At 37.2% G+C, this 20,758-nt stretch overlaps 1 protein-coding gene across 1 annotated transcript in view; it reads left to right on the forward strand.

Moving 5' to 3' along the window:
• The window catches only part of LOC129086003 (protein adenylyltransferase SelO-like), a 43,875-nt gene that overhangs the window by 16,723 nt on the left and 6,394 nt on the right, over positions 1-20,758 (forward strand). Inside the window, exons 8-16 of the mRNA XM_054592494.1 lie at positions 3,175-3,262; positions 8,541-8,610; positions 9,360-9,432; positions 10,811-10,894; positions 11,562-11,691; positions 16,840-16,884; positions 17,234-17,315; positions 17,417-17,509; positions 20,315-20,394. Of these exons, the coding sequence (XP_054448469.1) occupies positions 3,175-3,262; positions 8,541-8,610; positions 9,360-9,432; positions 10,811-10,894; positions 11,562-11,691; positions 16,840-16,884; positions 17,234-17,315; positions 17,417-17,509; positions 20,315-20,394 (745 nt within the window). The remainder of the gene's footprint in view (positions 1-3,174; positions 3,263-8,540; positions 8,611-9,359; positions 9,433-10,810; positions 10,895-11,561; positions 11,692-16,839; positions 16,885-17,233; positions 17,316-17,416; positions 17,510-20,314; positions 20,395-20,758) is intronic.

Raw genomic sequence — 20,758 nt, forward strand, 5'->3', positions numbered from 1 at the left:
CCTTAATCCTTTCACCTTTTTCACCCTGAACTGCAGCCCTCCTCTCTTCTGACAGTAGACTGTTCTCTATCAATGAGTCTGTTTCTATTTTGTTTATTAGTTTATTTTGTTCATTAGATTTTTACTTATGAGTAAGATCGTATGGTACTTTTCTCTCTATGACTGGCTTATTTTACTTAGCATAATGCTCTCCAGGTCTATCCGTGCTGTTGCATAAGGTAAGATTTCCTTATTTTTGGATGGACACTTGGGCTGCTTCCAGATCTTGGCTGTTGTGAATAGTGCTGCATTGAACATAAGGATACAAAACTAAGTTCTTAAAGAACAACAGGTATTGGAAGTCTTTTTGGTTTTCTTAAAAAATCACCTGTGGTTCTTCCAGATATTTCAGTGTTATGATATTATAATAGAATTTCTTTTCCCACATCTTTACATCACTAATCCATCCATTACAAAGAGCAAACATCTGGGAAGTGAATGTTTGTGGACAGTTGACAAAATGTTACAAAGCCAGTACAGGGAAGTTCATACACCGTCCTCCAGGAGAGCCCAGGGACATTTCTTCAGAGCATGGTTGTTCTTACTTCATGTTTACTTCCAGTAAGTTCAATTAACTTTTTCCTCAGCCTTTACTAGGTTAGAAATTAAAACAAACAAACCAACCGACCTGGAAAGGGGGTGAGAAAGTGTGCTGCAGAACAGCAAAAAGGGAGAGAGGGAGAGATTCGGCTCTGAGTCTCTGGGGAATAAGGGGACCTGAAAATAGATAATAAACATACTTAACTGCTTTTAGAAGCAGAGCTATCAAGCACTGCTGGCAACCTTACGTGCTTTATTGGCTCACTGTTTCACAGGGCAGCGTTTATACTGAGATTCATAGTGATTTACCATAGCACATTTCATGTTCTTTGTACTTAGTGCATAATATATTTTGATAAGATTTTCATAAAAAACAATCTCCCCAAAGTATTCATACTTACAGGAATTGAGGGTTATTATTATTATTATTATTTTTTGTGGCATCTCTCTCTGCCCTTAGTTTCATCTGGGTAATATGGATACTATTGCACACAAGCCTATAACCACTATTTAGGTCTTTTTGTTAATGGTGATTGGAAATGAGAGTCTAACTATAGACTGATCATATGATGGATACAATACTACTTACTTCTCTGGCTGTAACTTATATATATAGTTAATCCTAATTCCGAATCACAATCTTCATAGTTTCAAATGGTCCCAAGTATTTCTCCTTTTTAGGGCATTACTATAATTTCTATATCTAACTGTTCACATATATACAGATATCTCAGTTGTGCTTTTATCGTAATATTTGCCCAGCAGCCCAGGGATACAGTGAGAAGAGTGCTGGACAGACAGAAAGAATATGTGAAACCTAGAACTGGTTCTGTGGGAATTGATTTATGACTTGGGCAAGTCACATTCTGTCACTGTTCCTCCATCTAAAATGAGATGGTTAGATTAGATGATACCTTTTGTGTCTTTCATTGCTAACATTCAGTGATTCAATGGCTATTCATTAAATAAACATTAGAATAACATATTGAGCTCTTATGTTTTTTCAAAGTGACTACATTTTTATTGCTCCAAAAAAATCCACATAAAAATAAATGTTCAAATTAATATTGTGAATAAATACTGACTATATGGTAATTCAGTTAACCAAGAAAATGCTAATTGACTCTTTTCTGCCTTCCATTAGACTAAACTCTAAGGGGTCCGGGAGTAGTAAGTATATATCATAGTCCTAGGCCTAAGAAATTCACTCTTCACTTCTGGTCAAGACAGAGGTATAGGTAAACACATCTCACCTCCGCGCACAAATATAGCAACAAATACAGCTACATACAAAACAAGTATCACCCAGAATTGTCAGAAAATTGAGCTGGGTGGAAGTCTGACAACCAAAGATTTAAAGAAGCCACATTCATCCAGACAGGTAGGAGGGTCAGAAACTGCATCCTATTAAGTGTCCCGCAGCAGATTTAGGACTCACGCAGACCCACGCCCTCTGGGGTTCAGCACCAGGGCAACACCCGAAAGGGCACCAGTGACGTGTGGGGAGAAAGCAAAGTGCCAGTGGGGAGACAGCTGCCTCCCAGGCAAAACTCCAGAGGCCAGGCAGCGGCATTGTTCCCGCTGCGGGCTCTCCCCACACAGATCAATAGAGCAGTGACACGGGTTGCCCCTCCCTGGCGATTACCTAAGATTAGGAAAGATTTCAGTATGAGGGGGAAGAGGGAGTGGGACAAGTGGAGCAGGGGAGACTAGCACAAAGGCCCAGAGGCCACAGGAAGCCTATTGAGGGATGGCACCAAGACAGTGGTAGCACCTGGGATAACCTGCATCTTCCTATCAAAACACAGATAAGTAAGTATTCCTTATAAGAAACATGAATGCTATTTATTAATTGTGTTACTAATATCTATAATCAAAACCGAAGGCAGCAATAGAAAGCAACAAACAGGAAATGCGAAGATTCACTTTATTCCTTCAGTATATTCCTAAGTTAGAACACATGTAAATATTTAGTAATTGAAGTTAATTTTCAGTTAGTTACACAAATGAAAGGCACTTGCAGAGACTATGCCATAGAAATAATTCCTAATTCACTGACTCAGGATGAGGTACAGGGAAAAGTTTACAATCAAGGAGACAGTGGAACCCGGATGTTTGGGGCCTAACGATTTAACTGAGCAGCCTTCAGCTAGGTTAGAGCCTCTGTATTTCTGAAAGTGTTCTGGTTCCTAGCATTCTAACTGACTCAGGCTTAATGAGATAGAGAAAAATTCCTTGATCCTTTCAAAGGTGTAAATTAGTTATTTTTTTCAATAAATACAGATATTGAATTCTTTTTTTATTAAAATAATTTTATTTTAAAGAAAAGCATATTAGGCCCCAGATGGGTGGCTCCGTAAGAGCATGATCCTATACACCAAAAGGTTGCAGGTTTGATCCTGGTCAGGGTGCATACGGAGGCAACCGACTGATGTTTCTCTCTTAACATTGATTTTTTTCCTCTCTCCCTTCCTCTCTCTCTAAAATCGGTAAAAATATATCCTCAAATGAGTATTGAAAAAAGAAGAAAAGCACATTAGGCTACGTCTCCATAGTTTGAAATAGTTTATGCTGAAATAAATGTTTCTTTTGCAGGTGCGGTAGTGCTTCGTGTTGCAAAATCATGGTTTAGAATTGGATCTTTAGAAATTTTGGCTCATTATGGTGAACTGGATTTATTAAGGTTAGAAAATGGCATTTTTTTTAATGATAGAAAATAATTGGAAAAAATGCTTATTTATGTGCTGGGAAATTAAAATATTTTTGGTTTTCTTAAAAGTAAAATCCAAAATTTAAATTAATAAATATTTTAAACACTTGTTATGTGTCTAACATCGTGTGGGTTTTCTAAAAGGATAAAAGAGAAATGTAGGACCCAGTAGACCCTTTCTTAAGGAATTTTTTGTCTAGTATGCACCCAGTTGCAGCTGAGGGCCTCTGTGCTGCTCAGGGACCCAGGGGGAAGTGATTCAAACTCCTTATTTCTTCAACCTCAAGAGGTCCAAAGCTCTGCTCCCAATTTCTGGGATTCCCAGCATGTGTTCTCTGTCTCATGTCTCTTCTTCCCTGGACTTTAGTTTTGATGTGTGTTATGTCTGTTTCACACTGGATTTACCCAGATGTGAAACTCAGCATCTTCAACATTACGGAAAAAAACCCCCCAATAGACTTAAATTTACACAAAGCATATAAGAACAGAGTGCATAGTTACTTCAAAAGAGCAAAAGCAATACGTTCTTCCCTTTGTGTCATGCAGTACAGCTTCCACCATCCTCTGATACCTTGGTGCCTGATGTGTCTGCACTCACAAAATTCCATCTTCAAGAAGACTTAGCAATATAGTTCTTCAAACATTAAGGAAGAAACCAAAATATTTCTTCCTTTAAGAAGAATACTGCTTCCATTTGTTAAGACAATACAGACATTAGAAATATATGTATAAGCAAAAAATTATCTTAGACAAACTGGAATCATTTAAAATATGGATTGTATATTGTAGTTACCAGTTTAGTAAATCCAGGTTCCTAATCCATGAAGAATACAGGGAGAAAAGAAATGAGGGAAATGAATGAGCAGAGCAGAGAAATCATCACATCTGACATGACCGTTCTCTGAGTCTCTTATTTTATTTTATTTACTTTTAATATTTTTTTTGAGTACAATTTGATGTGCAATATTGTATTTGTTTCAGGTAATCAGCCCAGTAATTACACATTTATATAACTTACAAAGTGATCACCCCAATAAATCTAATACCCATCTAACATCATACATAGCTATTGCAATATTATTGACCATGTTCCTATGCTGCATTTACATTCCCATGACTATTCTGTAACTACCAATTTGTACTTTATAATTCCTTCACCTTTTTCACCCATCCTCCTAAGCCCCCTCCCATCTGGCATCTATCAAAATGTCTGTATCTATGAGTCTGGTTCTGGTCTGCTCATTTGCTTATTTTGATTTTTAGATTCCACATATAAGTGAAATCATATGGCATTTGTCTTTCTCTGTCTAGTTTATTTCAATCAGCACAATATGCTCTGTGTCCATCCATGTTGTTGAAGATGGAAAGATTTCATTCTTTTTTATGGCTGAGCCATATTTTGTTGTATATATGTACCATTTCTTATTTATCCATTCATCTATTGATGAACACTAAATTGCTTCCATGTCTTGGCTATTGTAAATAATGCTGCGAAGAACATATGGGTGGATGCATATGTCTTTTTGATTTAGTGTTCTGGATTTCTTCAGATAAATACCCAGAAGTAGAATTGCTAGGTCTTTCATTGTCTCTTGTTATAGGCTTTGTTTTAGTGTCTATTTTGTCTGGTATAACTACTGCTACCTCAGCTTTTTTCCCTTCATTTCCTATTTCATGAAATACATTTTTCTATTTTTTTACTTTGTGTGTATTTTTTGATCTGAAGTGAGTCTCTTCTAGGCAGCATATGTAAAGGTCTGTTTTCTTATCCCCTCAGTCACTGTATATCTTTTGTTTGGATCATTTAATTTATTTGCATTTAAAGTAATTGTTAGATATGTATTTATTGCCACTTTGTTATTCATATTTTTGATATTTTTTTTCCTCCTTAAAGAAGATGCTTTAACATTTCTTGTAACACTGGTTTGATGGTGTTGAACTCTTTTTGTCTTTTCCTGTCTGGGAATCTGTCCTTTGATTCTAAATGATAGCTTTGCTAAGTAGAGCAATCCTGGTTGTAGTTCCTTGCTTTATCACGTTGAATATTTCTTGCCAGGCCCTTCTGGCCTGCAAAGTTTTCTGTTGATAAATCAGCTGACAGTCTTATGGGAGCTCCCTTGTAGGTAATCACTTGCTTTTCTCTTGCTGCTTTTAAGTTTCTCTCTTTTTCTTTAACATTTAGCATTTTAATTATGATGAGTCTTGGTGTGTGCTTCTTTGAGTTCACCTTGTTTGGAACTCTCTGTGCCTCCTGGACTTGTATGTATATTTCCTGTGCCAGGCTAGGCGAGTTTTCTGTCATTTTTTCAAATAGGTTTTCAGTTCCTTGCTATGTCTCTTCTCCTTCTAGCACCATGATGTGAATGTTGATATGCTTGATGTTGTCCCAGAGGCTTCTTAAACTATCTTATCCTTATTTTTTTTGGATGTATTTTTTTGCTTTTTTGTTGTTCTTATTGGGCATTTTCTGCTACCTTCTCTTCCAAATTGCTGATTTGATTCTCTGCTTTATCTTATCTATTGTTGATTCCCTGTAATATATTCTTTATTTCAGTTAGAGTATTCTTAATTTCTGATTTTTTTAATGTTTTATATCTTTGTTTTTATGTTTCTTATCTCTTTACTGAAGTTCTCACTAAGTTCATCTACTCTTTCTGTAAGTTAACTGAGCATCCTTATAACTAGTGTTTTTAACTCTGAATCTGGTAGGTTGTGTGCCTTCATTTTATTTGGTACTTTCTCTGGAGTTTTGTACTCTTCTGTCACTTGGGACTTGTTTCTTTGTCTCCTCATTTTCGTTGTTTTCCTGTGTTTGTTTCTATGTATTAGATAGAGTTGCTTGGTCTCCCAGTCTTGGTAGAGTGGCCTTCTGTAGTAGGTATCCTATAGGGTCCTGTGTTGCAGCTTCCCTGGTCACTTTAGCTGGGCACTCCAGGGAAGTGGGCTGTGTGCATTCTCTTGTTGTAGTTGAGCCCTCATTGATGTTAGTAATTAATGGGAAGGATTTACACCCAGGTCAGTTGGCTGTGAGAGCTGGCGGTGACTGTAGTGGAGGTGCAGCTGTGCAAGGACTGACCCCACAGTGTAGAACTAGCTTCAGCAGTGCTCTTGTGCCCACCGAGACTGTCCATTCAGTGTGGTGCTTATGGAGGTAGTTGGGTGATCCTCTGGCATGGTCTGAAGCTCTCCAAGGGGTGTGCTGTCTCTGGGAGCTCCCAGGAGGTGTAAGCCAAGATCAGCCACCACCTTTGGCCTGCTAAGGCCACATAACATGAGCTGCCAAGTAAACTGTAGATGGCTGCTAGTTTTGCTGATCTTGGCAGTGCCTAGGAGTAGCTGAACTTTGAACCGAGGCCAGTTGCTGCTATTGCTGGGTCTGGGATCACTAAGCAAGCATAATGGGGCATGCTGAGGCTAGATGCTTTTTGTTTGGAGTTTTTGAACCTTTGAAAGATTTTAGGAAATGCTGCAGCATGAGCCAAGGTAGGCTGTTTGTATGGAAAAGCCAGAGGAAACAGATTGGGTGGGCCCAAAATTTGGGTGGGGCAGGGTCTCAGGGTAGGGTGAACAGTGTTAGCAAGGCTGATGAAGACTCAGATATAGTGCCTGCCTGCTGGCTCTTGTGGGGCAGTGGGGGCTCCGCAAAGGAACAGTGGCCTCTCTCAGCACTTCTGTCTGGGAGAAAGCTGCCCCTCCAGCTCTTACCCCAAAGCCAGATAATTAGTTCCATCTTGTATGTCTCTGGTGCCTTGCAAGTCCTGCCACAGTACTGGAGCTCTGAGTGAGTGAGTCCAAGTAAGCCTGTGTGTGAGCCCTTTAAGAGTAATGCCTGGGACTCCAAAAGCCCTCAATCTCCCTCAGCCTCAGTCCCTGCTGGTTTTCACAGCCAGAAATTATGGGGATTTCTCTCCCAGCACTGGAACCTTGGGCATGGGGAGCACGGTGTGGGGCTGGAAGCCCCCACTCATCAGTGGGGACCTTTGCAGCTGAGGTATCCCTCCTGATTATTAACTGCCATACATGGGTGTGGAAGGAGCCTGTTCTGCATCCTACCCCTCCTACCAGGACTTCTGTTCAGCTAGATTTCAGGCAGTTCTGAATGATGGGGTACTCTGTAGTTCAGCTGTAATTTTGATGTAGTTGTGGGGGGGTTCTGAGTACTGCATTTACCTACACCATCATCTTAACTGGAGGCATTTGTGTGTCTCTCACTTTAGCAAATGTTCACTGAGTTCATGGTTATCTCAGCTTGTTGAGAGTTGTTACTCTCACATGACATTATTCCTTACTTCCTATGTTTTTTGGGTCACTTCTGTTTGGTTTCACCATATCACTGAGATTATTCCATGGTGGTCATATTTCAATTATATTTCACTTCTCTCTCTGACATTGATGTACATTGGTGACCACTTCATTCTTAAAATGCCTCCACCAGCTAACATGGCTATACATACCTTTCTGTTTCCTAAATGCCTGAAACAGTTCTTGATGCTTCAGCACTTATTAAAGTTATTCAATGGTTAAATTATTGAAAAATGCCTATTTACAACTCTAATCCACTCCTATGTTTTTGCCTGGGTTTTAGTAATTCCCAAATCATATCTCCGACCTCCAATTTTTTATTTAGATTCTCTCTTATGCAATGCAATAACAAAAGTATTTAGTCAACCAAAACAGTCAGTTAAAATCGGGAATAAAAAACACAATACCTACATAGTTTAATTATTTTAACTGCAAACGTTGGTCAGATTTTTCTGATCTCTTTTGTAAAACCTGTGTGACCTTCTTCACATATAGTCACTCACTGCTCTGTTGTTTTTATACTTCTTATACATTTCTATTATTGCATATATTGTGCTGTAATGTCATTGTTTTTAATGTGTTTTTTCCTCCCAATCGACTATGTGCTTTTTGAGGGCTGGGTCTGAGGTCTTGTCATTCTTCTTCCTAGCACTCGCACAGGGCTCGGCATGCAGTAGGTGCAGTAGGTACTCCATCAATGCTTATTGAACTAATGTGACTTTATAACATAATAAGATGGAATCTAATATGACCTTAGAAACTCATTTCCAGTTTTGATTTGGTATTGAGGGAATATTTCTCCATTGCTGTTTTGGGAGTACATTTTTATTTTAATTAAAACAATTTAAATGTGATTCTAATGAATTCATGAACAAGGGTAGATTTAGATGATTGGATATTTGATACCATATTCTGAGGAACATTGATGCTATCTCCTTTTAATCTCCAGGACATTATTAGATTTCATCATACGGGAGCATTTCCCCTCAGTAGATGTCAAAGAACCTGATAGATATGTGGTAAGTTTTTAAAGAGGAAGGGCAATACTCTATTTTCTCTTATTGGCCTGAGAACATTAGTGGTTACAACTTAGGACTTAAAAAACTGCTTTTAGTAAAGGAAATGTAGGGCATCATGAACATTTTGTTAGAGGAAGATAAGATAAATCACATCATAAACAAGGCATAGATAAGAAAGTTGTTTTGTTTGAAAGTTATCTAGAAAAAAATAACAGGTGCTACTGCATCCTGAGTGTAAACATTTTTTTGAGCAGCATTTATAATTGGTTACATATATTCTATTCTCATCCATCAGATATAAAGATATTTCTGTAGTTGTAGTTCTAAAATAAACATAGCACATAATAGGTAAATATGATTTTCTATTCTAGTGGAAATTTTTTGATTTTCATAACTACTTTTCATTCTTTTAACAGTCATAGAGAAGAGAATTCCATTATTTTTCTTGGTGATTCATTTCAAAGTTTAATAACTCGCTTCGCTTACATTTAACTTCCGTGCTCTGAATTCTAATACCTTTCCTTTTCTTATTGGACATGGAGAAAGTATGGTCATAGTACTGTGTCTGAGCCTTTTATGTATTATTTCTAGATGAATAACTTTATGTTCTTCTATATATAATTTCTATTCCTTTAGTAATCTGTTGGCCCACCTTTGAATTCTTTCTGTGTTCTCCTTGTGACTTACCAAAATATCCTAAAAGAGTATACATTACTGAGAATCTGAAAAAGTTCTAAATTTTGTTTTAGGAATTTTTTTCCATTGTGGTGTCCAAGACGGCACAACTTATTGCCTTGTGGATGTCTGTTGGTTTTGCTCATGGTAAGTTATCTATTGATGTTTCACTCTTCTAATGAGAACATAGACTTTGTTGAGATAGAAGATTTCTCTTTTGTGTATTTCAAAATATTCCTGCCAATGAGCTTCTTAATATTTATAATATATGAATTTATTTTTAGCAACAGATAAACAATTTTTCAAATTTAAAATGGGTTTGAATTGAACAGTAGATAAAAAATAGAATAAGGATTCCCTGTGAATATAAATTTAGATCTCTTTAAAGGTATTTTTAAAATCTTAATTATAAAAGCATTACATGCTTGTGTTAAAGAATTTAAAATACACAGAAGTGATTTGAGTTCCATTCTCCAGGATAATCATTATTACTCATTTCATATCAAGTTTTCTAGACTTTATTTTGATGATATTTGTATGTCTCCTACAAAAATAGCCGGCCTGGCTTGTGTATGTTTGAAGTCATTCACTGAATGGGGCTGCCTTGGAAGGAGTATCTGCCTCAACTAGGAATAACTGAAAAGCAACTTCTGTATATACTAAAGTCTCTAGATAAATACTAAAGGGCGATTCCACATTGCAAAGCTTCTTGAAATCTGCTTTAATTACCACACACTCTCTGTATCTCACTTGGGGTTGGGTGGGAACAGGGTAGGTTTTTCAAAGTTTTTGTTGTTATGAACCATGACGCAGTGACCACCATGCAACAATATCACTGTATCTTCCAAGTTTTTGAGGATAAACCGCTAAAAGTGGGGTGGCTGGGCTAGCAAGTCTATACATTTAGCATTTTGATAAACAGGGCTGCCTTGCTCTGAAAAAGGTTGCAATTCTAATTGAATACCATGCTGCCATGCCCAAATAGCCTATATTAGTCTACTGTAACCGTGGCTTCCTCCCCCCCCCCCGCCCCCGGTCCTCGATCCCCTCACCTAAGAGGTCACTTTCCCCCCACCCCTCCCCACTGCTAGTGCTCTGCAGCTCAGGACTGTCATGAAGTACACATCCATATTTTCCCCTTTTCCGCTTTTCACAGCCTTTGACAATTAATTTTATTCCTTTAGTAGTCTCAATTCTATTCTAAATAACATGTTTTTTAAACAAATGCTAGAAATTAAGGATAAATAAGCGAATGTTTCATTTCCTGGGGCTTTTGTTCCTAAAGTATTTAAATTTTTGGGAAGGGGAAATAAAAAACAAAAGGCTAAGTTTAATTTTAAAATACACTTTTAATATATATTAAGCCATTTGTCTTCTATCAGTTAAACTTTCAGCTGATAATCTCAATTTGTTTCATTTCTAAAACAGCTATTTTCAAGACTTTTCCTATTCTGGATAATTTTATACAGTTAAAAAATACTTTATTATTTTATTATTGTGTTTTTGGATTTTTTAAAAATTTTAGGTGTTTGTAATACTGATAACTTCAGTTTGTTATCCATTACAATTGACTATGGTCCATTTGGTTTCATGGAGGCCTATAACCCAGGTATGTTTGATTTATATGTATATATAAATATGCCTTATTTTACAGGTTTATTTTAGTTAAACTGTTATAGCTAATACAATGATGGAGTAATAAAAGAATTGGGATCATTCATATAATGGTCATTTTCTGTGGGACTTAGTCTTCCAGGTGCCATAGGGATACAAAAATGAGTTCTTTGTGACCTCTTCCCTCAGGGAATTACATATTAGAGAAGATGACATGAAGGATAGTAGGGAATATGTTGTCAGATATGGGTTTGATTTCTGGTATCTGACCCTTAATGGCTATGTGCCCTTGGACAAGTTATTTAATCTCTCATTCACTAACCTGTAAAATGCATGTAACAATAATATGATACTTAACACTAGAAGGATCAGAGCAGGCTTTGTGGACAACATGCTACTTTGGAGTCTGAAGTACATATGCGATAACCTGGAAATTCGTGTAGGTTAGAAGTACATTCTTTCATTAGGAAAATATTCGTATTGTAAGATACTTTCATATGTACTGGCATTTAGTATTTATATTACTTTTGAGTTAAATGTTTAATGTCAGAAAGATTTTTATCTAATAAAAATTTATTAAGCTTAGATACAAACAAAAATGAGGAAAAAAGCTATTTATTATAATTATGCTCACTGTATAAAGGTAGTATTTTTTTAAACAGATTTTGTACCAAACACATCTGATGATGAAAGAAGATATAAAATAGGAAATCAGGCCAATATTGGGATGTTTAATTTAAATAAGTTGTTACAAGCTATGAACCCACTACTGGATCCGGAGCAAAGGCAGCTGTGAGTAAATCCTAAATCTACTAATATATTTGTATAATGATCAGTTTTTGAAAAGCAAGAAAATGACATTTATTTTATTTTTTTTATTTTTCTATGGAAACAAGGGGCTTACTACAGGACTCTGGCTTACACAGGTGTATGACAGACTGGGAAGGGAAGGTGTAGAAGGGAGGCACCAGGAATCAGGGACTGTCCCAAGCATTTGCACTTGAGGCACTGGCACTGTGGACAGGCCGGAGCTTACCGAAGAGCCCGAGTCCCTACATACCTGTTTGCTAAAGTGGTGTGAAGACTGACATGGGGCAAGGTTTCTGAAAGTCAGAGACTCAGTAAACCTGGTGCCAAGCACCGAACTTGCGCCCAGTTGGACAGCAGGGCCAGGAGTCAGGAGCATGAGCTGGCTGTGGAGTGGGGGAGACCGAGGAAAAGCCGGAGTACACCAGGCACCTTAGCATCTTCATTCCTGGCTGCCCTGACCGTCAGAGTATTGGCCTCCACTTCCCTCTGCTTTCCAAGTCTCACATGAGTTCATTTTGCTGGCAAAACATAATCCTGAAAGGGTCCAGGGAAAGGAGTTTCTATGAAATTCCCAGCTCTGGCGGGAGCCATGGTAGCAGCCCAGGAAAGCCAATTTGTTCCTGGATTTATTCATTAGATCATCCTAACTGCTTTATCTTCTGGAGAGAGGCTATTTGGGTAAGTTAAAAAACATTCTTTTGCTCAGGATACACTGTGCAAATTTTTTTTTGACTCATGCTCTTTATTAAATAAAAACATTATCTAAATCCAAAATATGTTATATATTTTTTTCATATCTTTTTTCCAAAGAGAAGGAAATGCAAGGACCCAAAGCCAAAGGGAGAAGCTTTTGAGTTTACCACTAATAACAGTGTTGTCTTTTCAACACCGTTGAAGTGTTGAAAGGAGGGGGGCAAAAGGGGAAAAATTGGAACAACTGTAATAGCAAAATCAATAAAATATATTAAAAAAACCCAGCCTATTATTTAGCCTGTACTTAGGACAGCATTTCAAACTACATATTTTTCCGTATTACACTTTCGGCTTTTCCCATAGTTATGAGGATAAGTTGTTTTCCTACTTATTTATTTACTTTAGATGTTGTGAAATTTTAGTTTATTTCTTCTTAGATCCAAGTGTTATTTATCACTGTTTCTTCATTTCTAAGTAGTTGGAATTATTATGTCCACTATTTTGTGATTAAAGAATGTGTTTGGTAAAATCTACTATTGAAAATGTGTTAAGGGTTCTTTTCGGTATAGCCATGCTTTACTCAGGAGCGAGGACCTGAGGCCTAGCTCGGTCTTGCATCCTCCAGGCCCCAGCGGCTACTGGGCCCAGGAATATGGTAATTTTTTTACACTATATTTTATTGATTACACTATTACAATTGTCCCATTTTTTTCCTCCCCTTTATTCCTCTCTGCTCTGCACCTCCCCTTCTACTAGCATTCCCCTGCCCCCACTTACTTCATGTTCATGGGTCATGCATTTAAGTGCTTTGGCTTCTCCAGTTCCTATACTACTCTTAACCTCCCTCTGTCTATTTTGTACCTACCAATATTGCTTCTTATTCCTTGTACCCTTTCCCCTCTTCTCCCCGCTCCCCCTCCCCGCTGATAACCCTCCTGGTGATCTCCATTTCTGTGATTCTGTTCCTGTTCTAGTTGTTTGCTTAGTTTGTTTTTGTTTTTTAGGTTCGGTTGTAGAGAGTCATGAGTTTGTTTTCATTATACTATTTATAGTTTTGATCTTCTTTTTCTTAAATAAATCTCTTTAACATTTTATATAATAAGGGCTTGGTGATGATGACCTTTTTTAACTTTACCTTATCCGGAAAGCACTTCATCTGCCCTTCCATTCTCAAAGATAGCTTTGCTGGGTAGAGTGATCTTGGATGTAGTTCCTTGGCTTTCATGACTTAGACTACTTCTTTCCAGCCCCTTCTTGCCTGTAGGTTTCTTTGGAGAAATCGGCTGAGAGTCTTATGGGAACTCCTTTGTAGGTGATTGTCTCCTTTTCCCTTGCTGCTTTAAAGATTCTCTCCTTATCTTTAATCTTGGGTAATGTAATTATGATGTGCCTTGGTGTGTGCCTTCTTGGGTCCAACTTCTTTGGGACTCTCTGAGCTTCCTGGACTACCCAGAAGCCTATTTTCTTGGCCAGGTTGAGAAAGTTCTCCACTATTTGTTCGAATACGTTTTCAATTTCTTGCTCTTCCTCTTCTCCTTCTGGCACCCCTATGATTCGGGTGTTGGAGCGTTGAAAGTTGTCCCAGAGGTTCCTAAGCTTCTCCTCTTTTTTTTGAATTCTCGTTTCTTCATTCTGTTCTGGCTGAATGTTTATTTCTTCCTTCTGCTCCAAATTGTTGATTTAAGTCTCGGTTTCCTTCCCTTCACTGTTGGTTCCCTGTATATTTTTCTTTATTTTGCTTTGTATAGCCTTCACTTTTCCCTCTATTTTGCAACCATTTCTCAACCATTTCTGTGAGCATCCTGATTACCAGTGTTTTGAACTCTGCATCTGATAGGTTGGCTATTTCTTCACCACTTAGTTGTATTTTTTCCTGGAGTTCTGATCTGTTCTTTCATTTGGGCTCTATTTCTTTGTCCCAGTGGGCCTGTTACTTTGCAAGGGGCAGAGCCTTAGGTATTCACCAGGGTGGGGCAACCCAGGTTGCTGCATTGTAGTGCTGTCTGTGGGGGAGGGGTCAGAGGGAACAGTGTTGCTTGCTTGGCTCTCGGCTGGCTTTCAGTGACTTCCCCTGCTACCTGCAAGCAAATTGGGCCCTTCTGGTGCTGTGGATTTGTATACGTTCTGGGACCCTGTGGGTCTCTTCAACAAACTGTCCTGTGAGGCTGAAAGTTTCTCCTGATGCTGCAACCCCCATAGGTTTTTACAGCCAGAGATTTTTGAAGCTTTCTTTTCCTGCACTGGAACGCTGCGTTGCACAGTCTGTCTCGCTCCCTGGTTGTCCCTCCTGGAGGACACAAATGTGGGACTACCTAGTCCACCAGCTGCCATCCTGCCATGCATCCTCATTGCCCTGGTTGCCCGTCTCCACCCCTCCTACCAGCCTGGATGAATGTTTCTTCTTTAACTTCTTGGTTGTCAGACTTCCATACATTTTTATTTTCTGGCAGTTCTGGTTGTTTTATGTTTTTAAATTTGTTGTCTTTCTTTTGGTTGTGTGAGGAGGCAAAATATATCTACCTTCGCCTCCATTTGGCTGGAAATCAAGATTTTTGTTGATCTACCCACTGGACATTGAACTTCTTGAAAGCAGGGACCACATTTTATTCATTTTTGTGTCTCCATTGTATTTGCCAGGAGATAAAACATATTTCTTCCTCGCACTCTCCTCCCTCCCCCTGAATCTAAAATTTACCATTTCCAGTATAAGACCCCACATGGAAGACAAGGCATATAGTGATTTTATTAATCCCAGGTAGCAAATAAAACATTGCTACAATAAAGATAAAAAAATTTTATATCCCATGTATAGCTTTCTTAATTAATTTAAAACTATACTGATAATACAGTCCCATAGTTTGAAATCAAAGTCATATAAAATATTTATTAAGCAGTCTTCATCTGAGCCTTGTATCCATTAATTTTTTATCCCTTTTACCCTGCAGAGTTCATTCATTCATTCAACAAAGATTTATTGAGGCACTCAGTATGCGCGAGACACTGTTCCAAGTGCTAATGGGATAACAGTGAATGAAACAGCACAGAAATTGTGACTTCGTAGTGCTTACTTCTGGTCAAAGAAACAGAATAAGTTATATAATTTATTCTTTTAATAAACAAATAAGTTATATAACATAGAAGGAGATAAGTACTCTGGAGAAAAATAAAGCAGAGGGTAGGGAGTATGGGGAGGGAGGGAGGGTTTGTAGTTTAAAAAGGATGGTCAGCAAAGAACTTGAGCAAAGGCTTGAAGGAGTCACAGGAGCAGATATCTCGGGGAAGAGCACTACAGGCAAGGGAATAGCCTGTGCAAAGGTCCTGAGATGGGAGCGTGCAGGGGGGTATTTAAGGAACGGCCAGATGGTTGCAGCAGAATGAGCAAGGGAGAGTGTTGTAGGAGATAAGGTCAGGAAGGTAAAAGGAGTGGAGCTTCGTAATGTGAGAGTTTTGTATAATTGAATATACATTTAAGACAGTTAAGAAATAGAAACTTTATTTGTTTAAAGATGGATTTATGGTTAAAAATGATTTAATTTTTATATTTATATGAAATATCTCATTATATGTTCATCCTTTCAGACAAGTAAAATATTATTTTGTTGGGCGAGCTACTTGTAATATATTATATTAGGTCTAGGATGATTTTAAAAATATACCCAAAAGCCCTTTTATATAACTCTTTGGTATGTTAACATTTATTCTGTAAGCTGATTGTATATAGTAATGTTTCAGGAATGACATGATAATGATTTGTACTGTATCCAAACCTTTGAGATGGTAAATTTGTGTTGATAGTTTTCTCTAAGATGTGATATAAAATTAAATCACTAAACCAGATTCGTTAGCACATAATCTATTTTTTTTAATTTTTAAGAAAATGTTATTATATTTTTTCCATTACCTTTAAACCAACTTATGCCTCCCACCCCCTGCAATCACCACACTGTTGTCCATGTCGCTGAGTCCTTTTTCCTTTTTGTTCGATCCCTCCACCCCTAACCTTTCCCCCACAGCTGTTGTGCTGCTCTCTGAGTCTGTCTCTATTTTGCATATTAGTTCATTTTGTTCATTAGATTCCACATATAAGTGAAATCATATGGTATTTGTCATTCTCTTACTGGGTTATTTCATTTAGCATAACGTTCTCCAGGTCCATCTGTTGTGCTGTTGCAAAGGGTAAAATTTTCTTCTTTTTTAATAGCCGAGTAGTGTTCCATTGTGTAAATGTCCCATAGTTGTTTTATTCACTCATCTAGTGATGGACATTTTGGCTGCTTCCATATCTTGGTGATTGTAAATAATGCTGCACTAACCCAGAATCAGTAGTACATAATCTAATGTTATTTAATACATGAAAAGGTTCACTTTGTTCTTGTAAAATAATTCAAGAATGATAATTATAAATCAAGGTTTAACTATTCTTTTTTCTTCCCATAGCGCTACTCAGATTCTTGAGGGGTATCCTGTTCTTTATTACACAAGGTTTGTTCTTTTTTTAAAAAAAATGGTTTTTTAAAAGTATTTTGAAAAAGGTTTTATTTTATTTATTTTTAGAGAGAGGGGAAGGGAGGGAGACAAACATCAATGTGTGGTTGCCTCTCACTCACTCCCAACTGGGGACCTGGCCTGCAACCCAGGCCTGTGCCCTGACTGGGAATTGAACCAGTGACCCTTTGGTTCATAGGCCAGTGCTCAATCCACTGAGTCATACCAGCCAGGGCAGGTTTATTCTTTTTGAATACAGATAATAAAGCATCCTGGTTGGTTTGAGGACAATTCTTAAAATAGTGAGAATTTTAATAACAAATTAAATTGACATTTCTTCTTTTAGATTTAGAGAATTGTTCAAAGCCAAATTGGGATTACTGGGAGAAACAAAGGGTGATGATGATTTAATTGCATTTCTCTTACATGTGAGTTTATCATTTTGTCTTTTTTTTCTGATTAATATTTGAATTACTAATCAGCATCTTTTCAAAGGACTGAGATTGATAAATATATTTATTTTCATTAGCTCATGGAAAAGACAGAAGCTGATTTTACAATGACATTTCGGCAGCTCAGTGAGATCACTCAAAGCCAGTTACAGGAGCTCAACATTCCTCAGGTATTAATTTGTGACATTTAGCTTTTTTCTTAACTCTCTTTTCTTTTTTAACAGGTTTAGGTATAATTTATATACCCTAAAGTTTCACTCACTTTCAATATACAATATAATCATTTTTCATAATTTACAGATTTGTGCAGTTATCACAGTTCAGTTCTGGAACAATTCTGTCACGCTTTAGGTCCTTTGTGTCCCTTTGAGTCAATCTCTGTTTTAACTCCCAGCCCCAAGCAAGTGCTAATTTACTTTCTGTCTCTCAAGGTTTTCACATGCTAGACATTTCCTATAAATGTAATCATATGAGATGTGGTCTTTTGCATCTGGCCTTTCCATTTAGCATGTTTTGAGGTTCATTCATACTGTGACCCATATCAGTAGTTCTTCCCCCTTTATTTCTGAGGAGTACTCCATTGTATGGCTGCACCGCATTTTGCTGACCCCTTTACCAGTTGATGGACATTTGGGTCATTTCCACTTTTTGACTGTTGTGAATAAATGCTGGCTCTGAACATTTGTGTACAATTTGTGTACAAGTTTTGTTTACATGTGTTTCATTTCTCTTATGTTCTAGGAATGGAACTGCTGGATGGTTTAGTAAATTTATGTTTAATTTTTTAAGAAACCACCAAACTATTCCCAAAGTGGCTGCACTTATTTCACTTTTAAGAATATGTGTTGTATTCTTTTTAAAATTATAATACATTGAATATATTATTTATGGGCTGTTATGGGTATTGCCGGAAGACTTCTAGTTATTATAGATTTTTAGAAACACATCTATTTTTAAGGTCTCAGTCTTATATGTTGCAGTTATTGTTTGTATCATTGCTGAGATTAAAACCTAGCCTTATTTTTTTTAATGAAGAACATTATCTTTCATGACATTCTCTATATAATGTTATCTTTTCACAATTTTTTAACAAATTAAAACTCATTTATGCACTCCTTCAACAAGTGTCGAGAACCCACAGTTATTGACAGCTTATTCTGGGACAGGAATTATAGTCAATGCTTTACAAAACAATGGAAATTTATTATTAATATAATAACAGTTATAGCTAACATTTATTGAGTGTTTATTACATTCTAGGCACTATTCTAAGCATTTTATATGTATAATCTGTGGCATTACATATGCAGTAGATACCACTGTGATCTCTATTTTACTAATAAAAAACTAAGGCACAGAGAGTTTTCTTAACTAGTGGCAGGTCACACAGCTAGTGAAAGTCTGGTTGGATTCAAATACAGGCAGCTTTCCCCAGAGTTCATGCTCCTAGTTCTCGAGCTCTGCTACATCTTTCTTGCGTAAGAAAAGGATGGACTGCTTCTTCCCTCAGCCCTTCGAGCCAGTCAGTCACCAAATGAAAGGTAGCCTGGGCTAAGTCATAAGGCTGGGAAATAGAGTCCTGTGGAATTTGTCAGTAGATTTTTCAGTCATTTTCACTGTGTTTAGGAGGAGGTGTCCTGTAGTGACTGGAGAGAGGGCCTGCAAGCAGTTTGGGTGCTTCAAAGCTGGGTCCCCCTAGGACAGGTTGCGTGATCTTGTACAGGTTACTTGGTTTCCCTAACCCTCACTTATTCATCTGTAAGACAGGGTTAATAGGAGTACCCACCTCATAGATATTCAGTAATTATTAGCTATCAGTGGAGATCTCAGACTTCTGGTTTTTCAGCACGATCTCCACACAGGGTTTGAAGGAAGAGGTGCCATGATTGAAACTATGCTACCGAGAGGCTTCGACTGTTACCACTTATTTACAATTACTTTCATACAAAAATAGCTGTCAGTGTAGGAAATGAGAATTAAACTAATATTCTTTGAGAAAGAGGAATAACACGTGTTACTGTAAAGGTGGTATGGATCATATTAAGTATAAGAAAAATTGTTTTTCTCATTGGCATGGACAGCCTTAAATTACATTTCTAGTAGTTATTTGAATAAAAAAAAGTATACCTATTCAGTAGGAAATACAGAAAAATGTTAACCAATAAGAATCTTTGATGTAATTGAAAAAATTATTAATGATTCATATATCAACTAATTATTTAATTAGTGATAATCACTAATTATCATTTAGTGTAGAAAATTGAGACAAAATAATGTTAAGGTGACTTGTCCAAGTTTTTGACAGATATCGATACTTAAATTACTAAGAGCTGGGAACATTTAATTGAGATCATTACACTTTTAATCATTTCAGTACTAATTTCTCTGTCCTGTGAATATGAAAACTTTTCAAACCCCTGACTTTTAGGTAGAGCTAATTTCATAGTCTCTTGTGTTCCCTTATCGTTTTATATTATATAAAGAGAGGGAGAGAATCATCAATGTGTGAGGGATACATGGATCTGTTCTCTCTCTCATGCCCTCAGCTGGGGATCTGGCCCGAAACCCAGGCATATGCTCTGACTGGGAATCAAACTGGAAACCTTTTGGTTCGCAGGCTGTCACTCAGTCCATTGAGTCACACCAGCCAGAGCAGTTTCCTATTTAAAGGAAGATTTTTGGTTATACAAGTATTCATGTGTATGTAATCTCTATTGATAAAAACTGTATTTTTTTAAAATTTCTCTTAAATCATGCCATTACATGGATTTCCATAAATTAGAATTTTAGGGTTGAATGTTATATAAAGAAAAGAAAAATATTATTCCTTTTTAATATTACTTCTACTTGAAATAGTATACCTTACAAAATCTGGATATGAATTATTAAAGAATTTAATTGAAAGGAACATGGAGTCAAAACAAACTGGACAAACATTAATAGAATAAGCACTCTATTACTGTATTTTTATTTAGCAATTCTGGGCACTGAAGATGATTTCAAAGCATAAACTCTTCCCTACCTGGGTGTCTCAGTACCTTTTAAGACTGAAGAGGTAAGCTAATCTAATGATTTACAAACATGCATGTGATGTATTACTTTAGCCCAGTCACTTCATCAGATCTCTTCCTTCCTTTCCATTTTTCCTGTTTCCTTTCACTCCCATGTACTTTGCACTGGTTGGGGCATCTTAGTAGCCCATCACCCATGGAGAGGACACTCACCTGTTCACCTCAACTCTCCAATAGCACAGTTCCCCCGTCTCTCAAGCCCTAAATCTGGAGAAGAGCTCCTCTAGCTTTCCTCTAATATTTACTTATTGACACATGTTATACAGTTGTAAGAAGTTACTTTGTTTCATAACCTAAAACTAATTAGAAGCAACAAACATGGCAGAGTAATGGTAAGTAGAATGGGAA

This window comes from Pteronotus mesoamericanus, unplaced genomic scaffold (assembly GCF_021234165.1).
Source record: "Pteronotus mesoamericanus isolate MK-2021 breed Mesoamerican mustached bat unplaced genomic scaffold, CSHL_Meso_final contig_130, whole genome shotgun sequence".
Taxonomy (NCBI): Eukaryota; Metazoa; Chordata; class Mammalia; order Chiroptera; family Mormoopidae; genus Pteronotus; species Pteronotus mesoamericanus.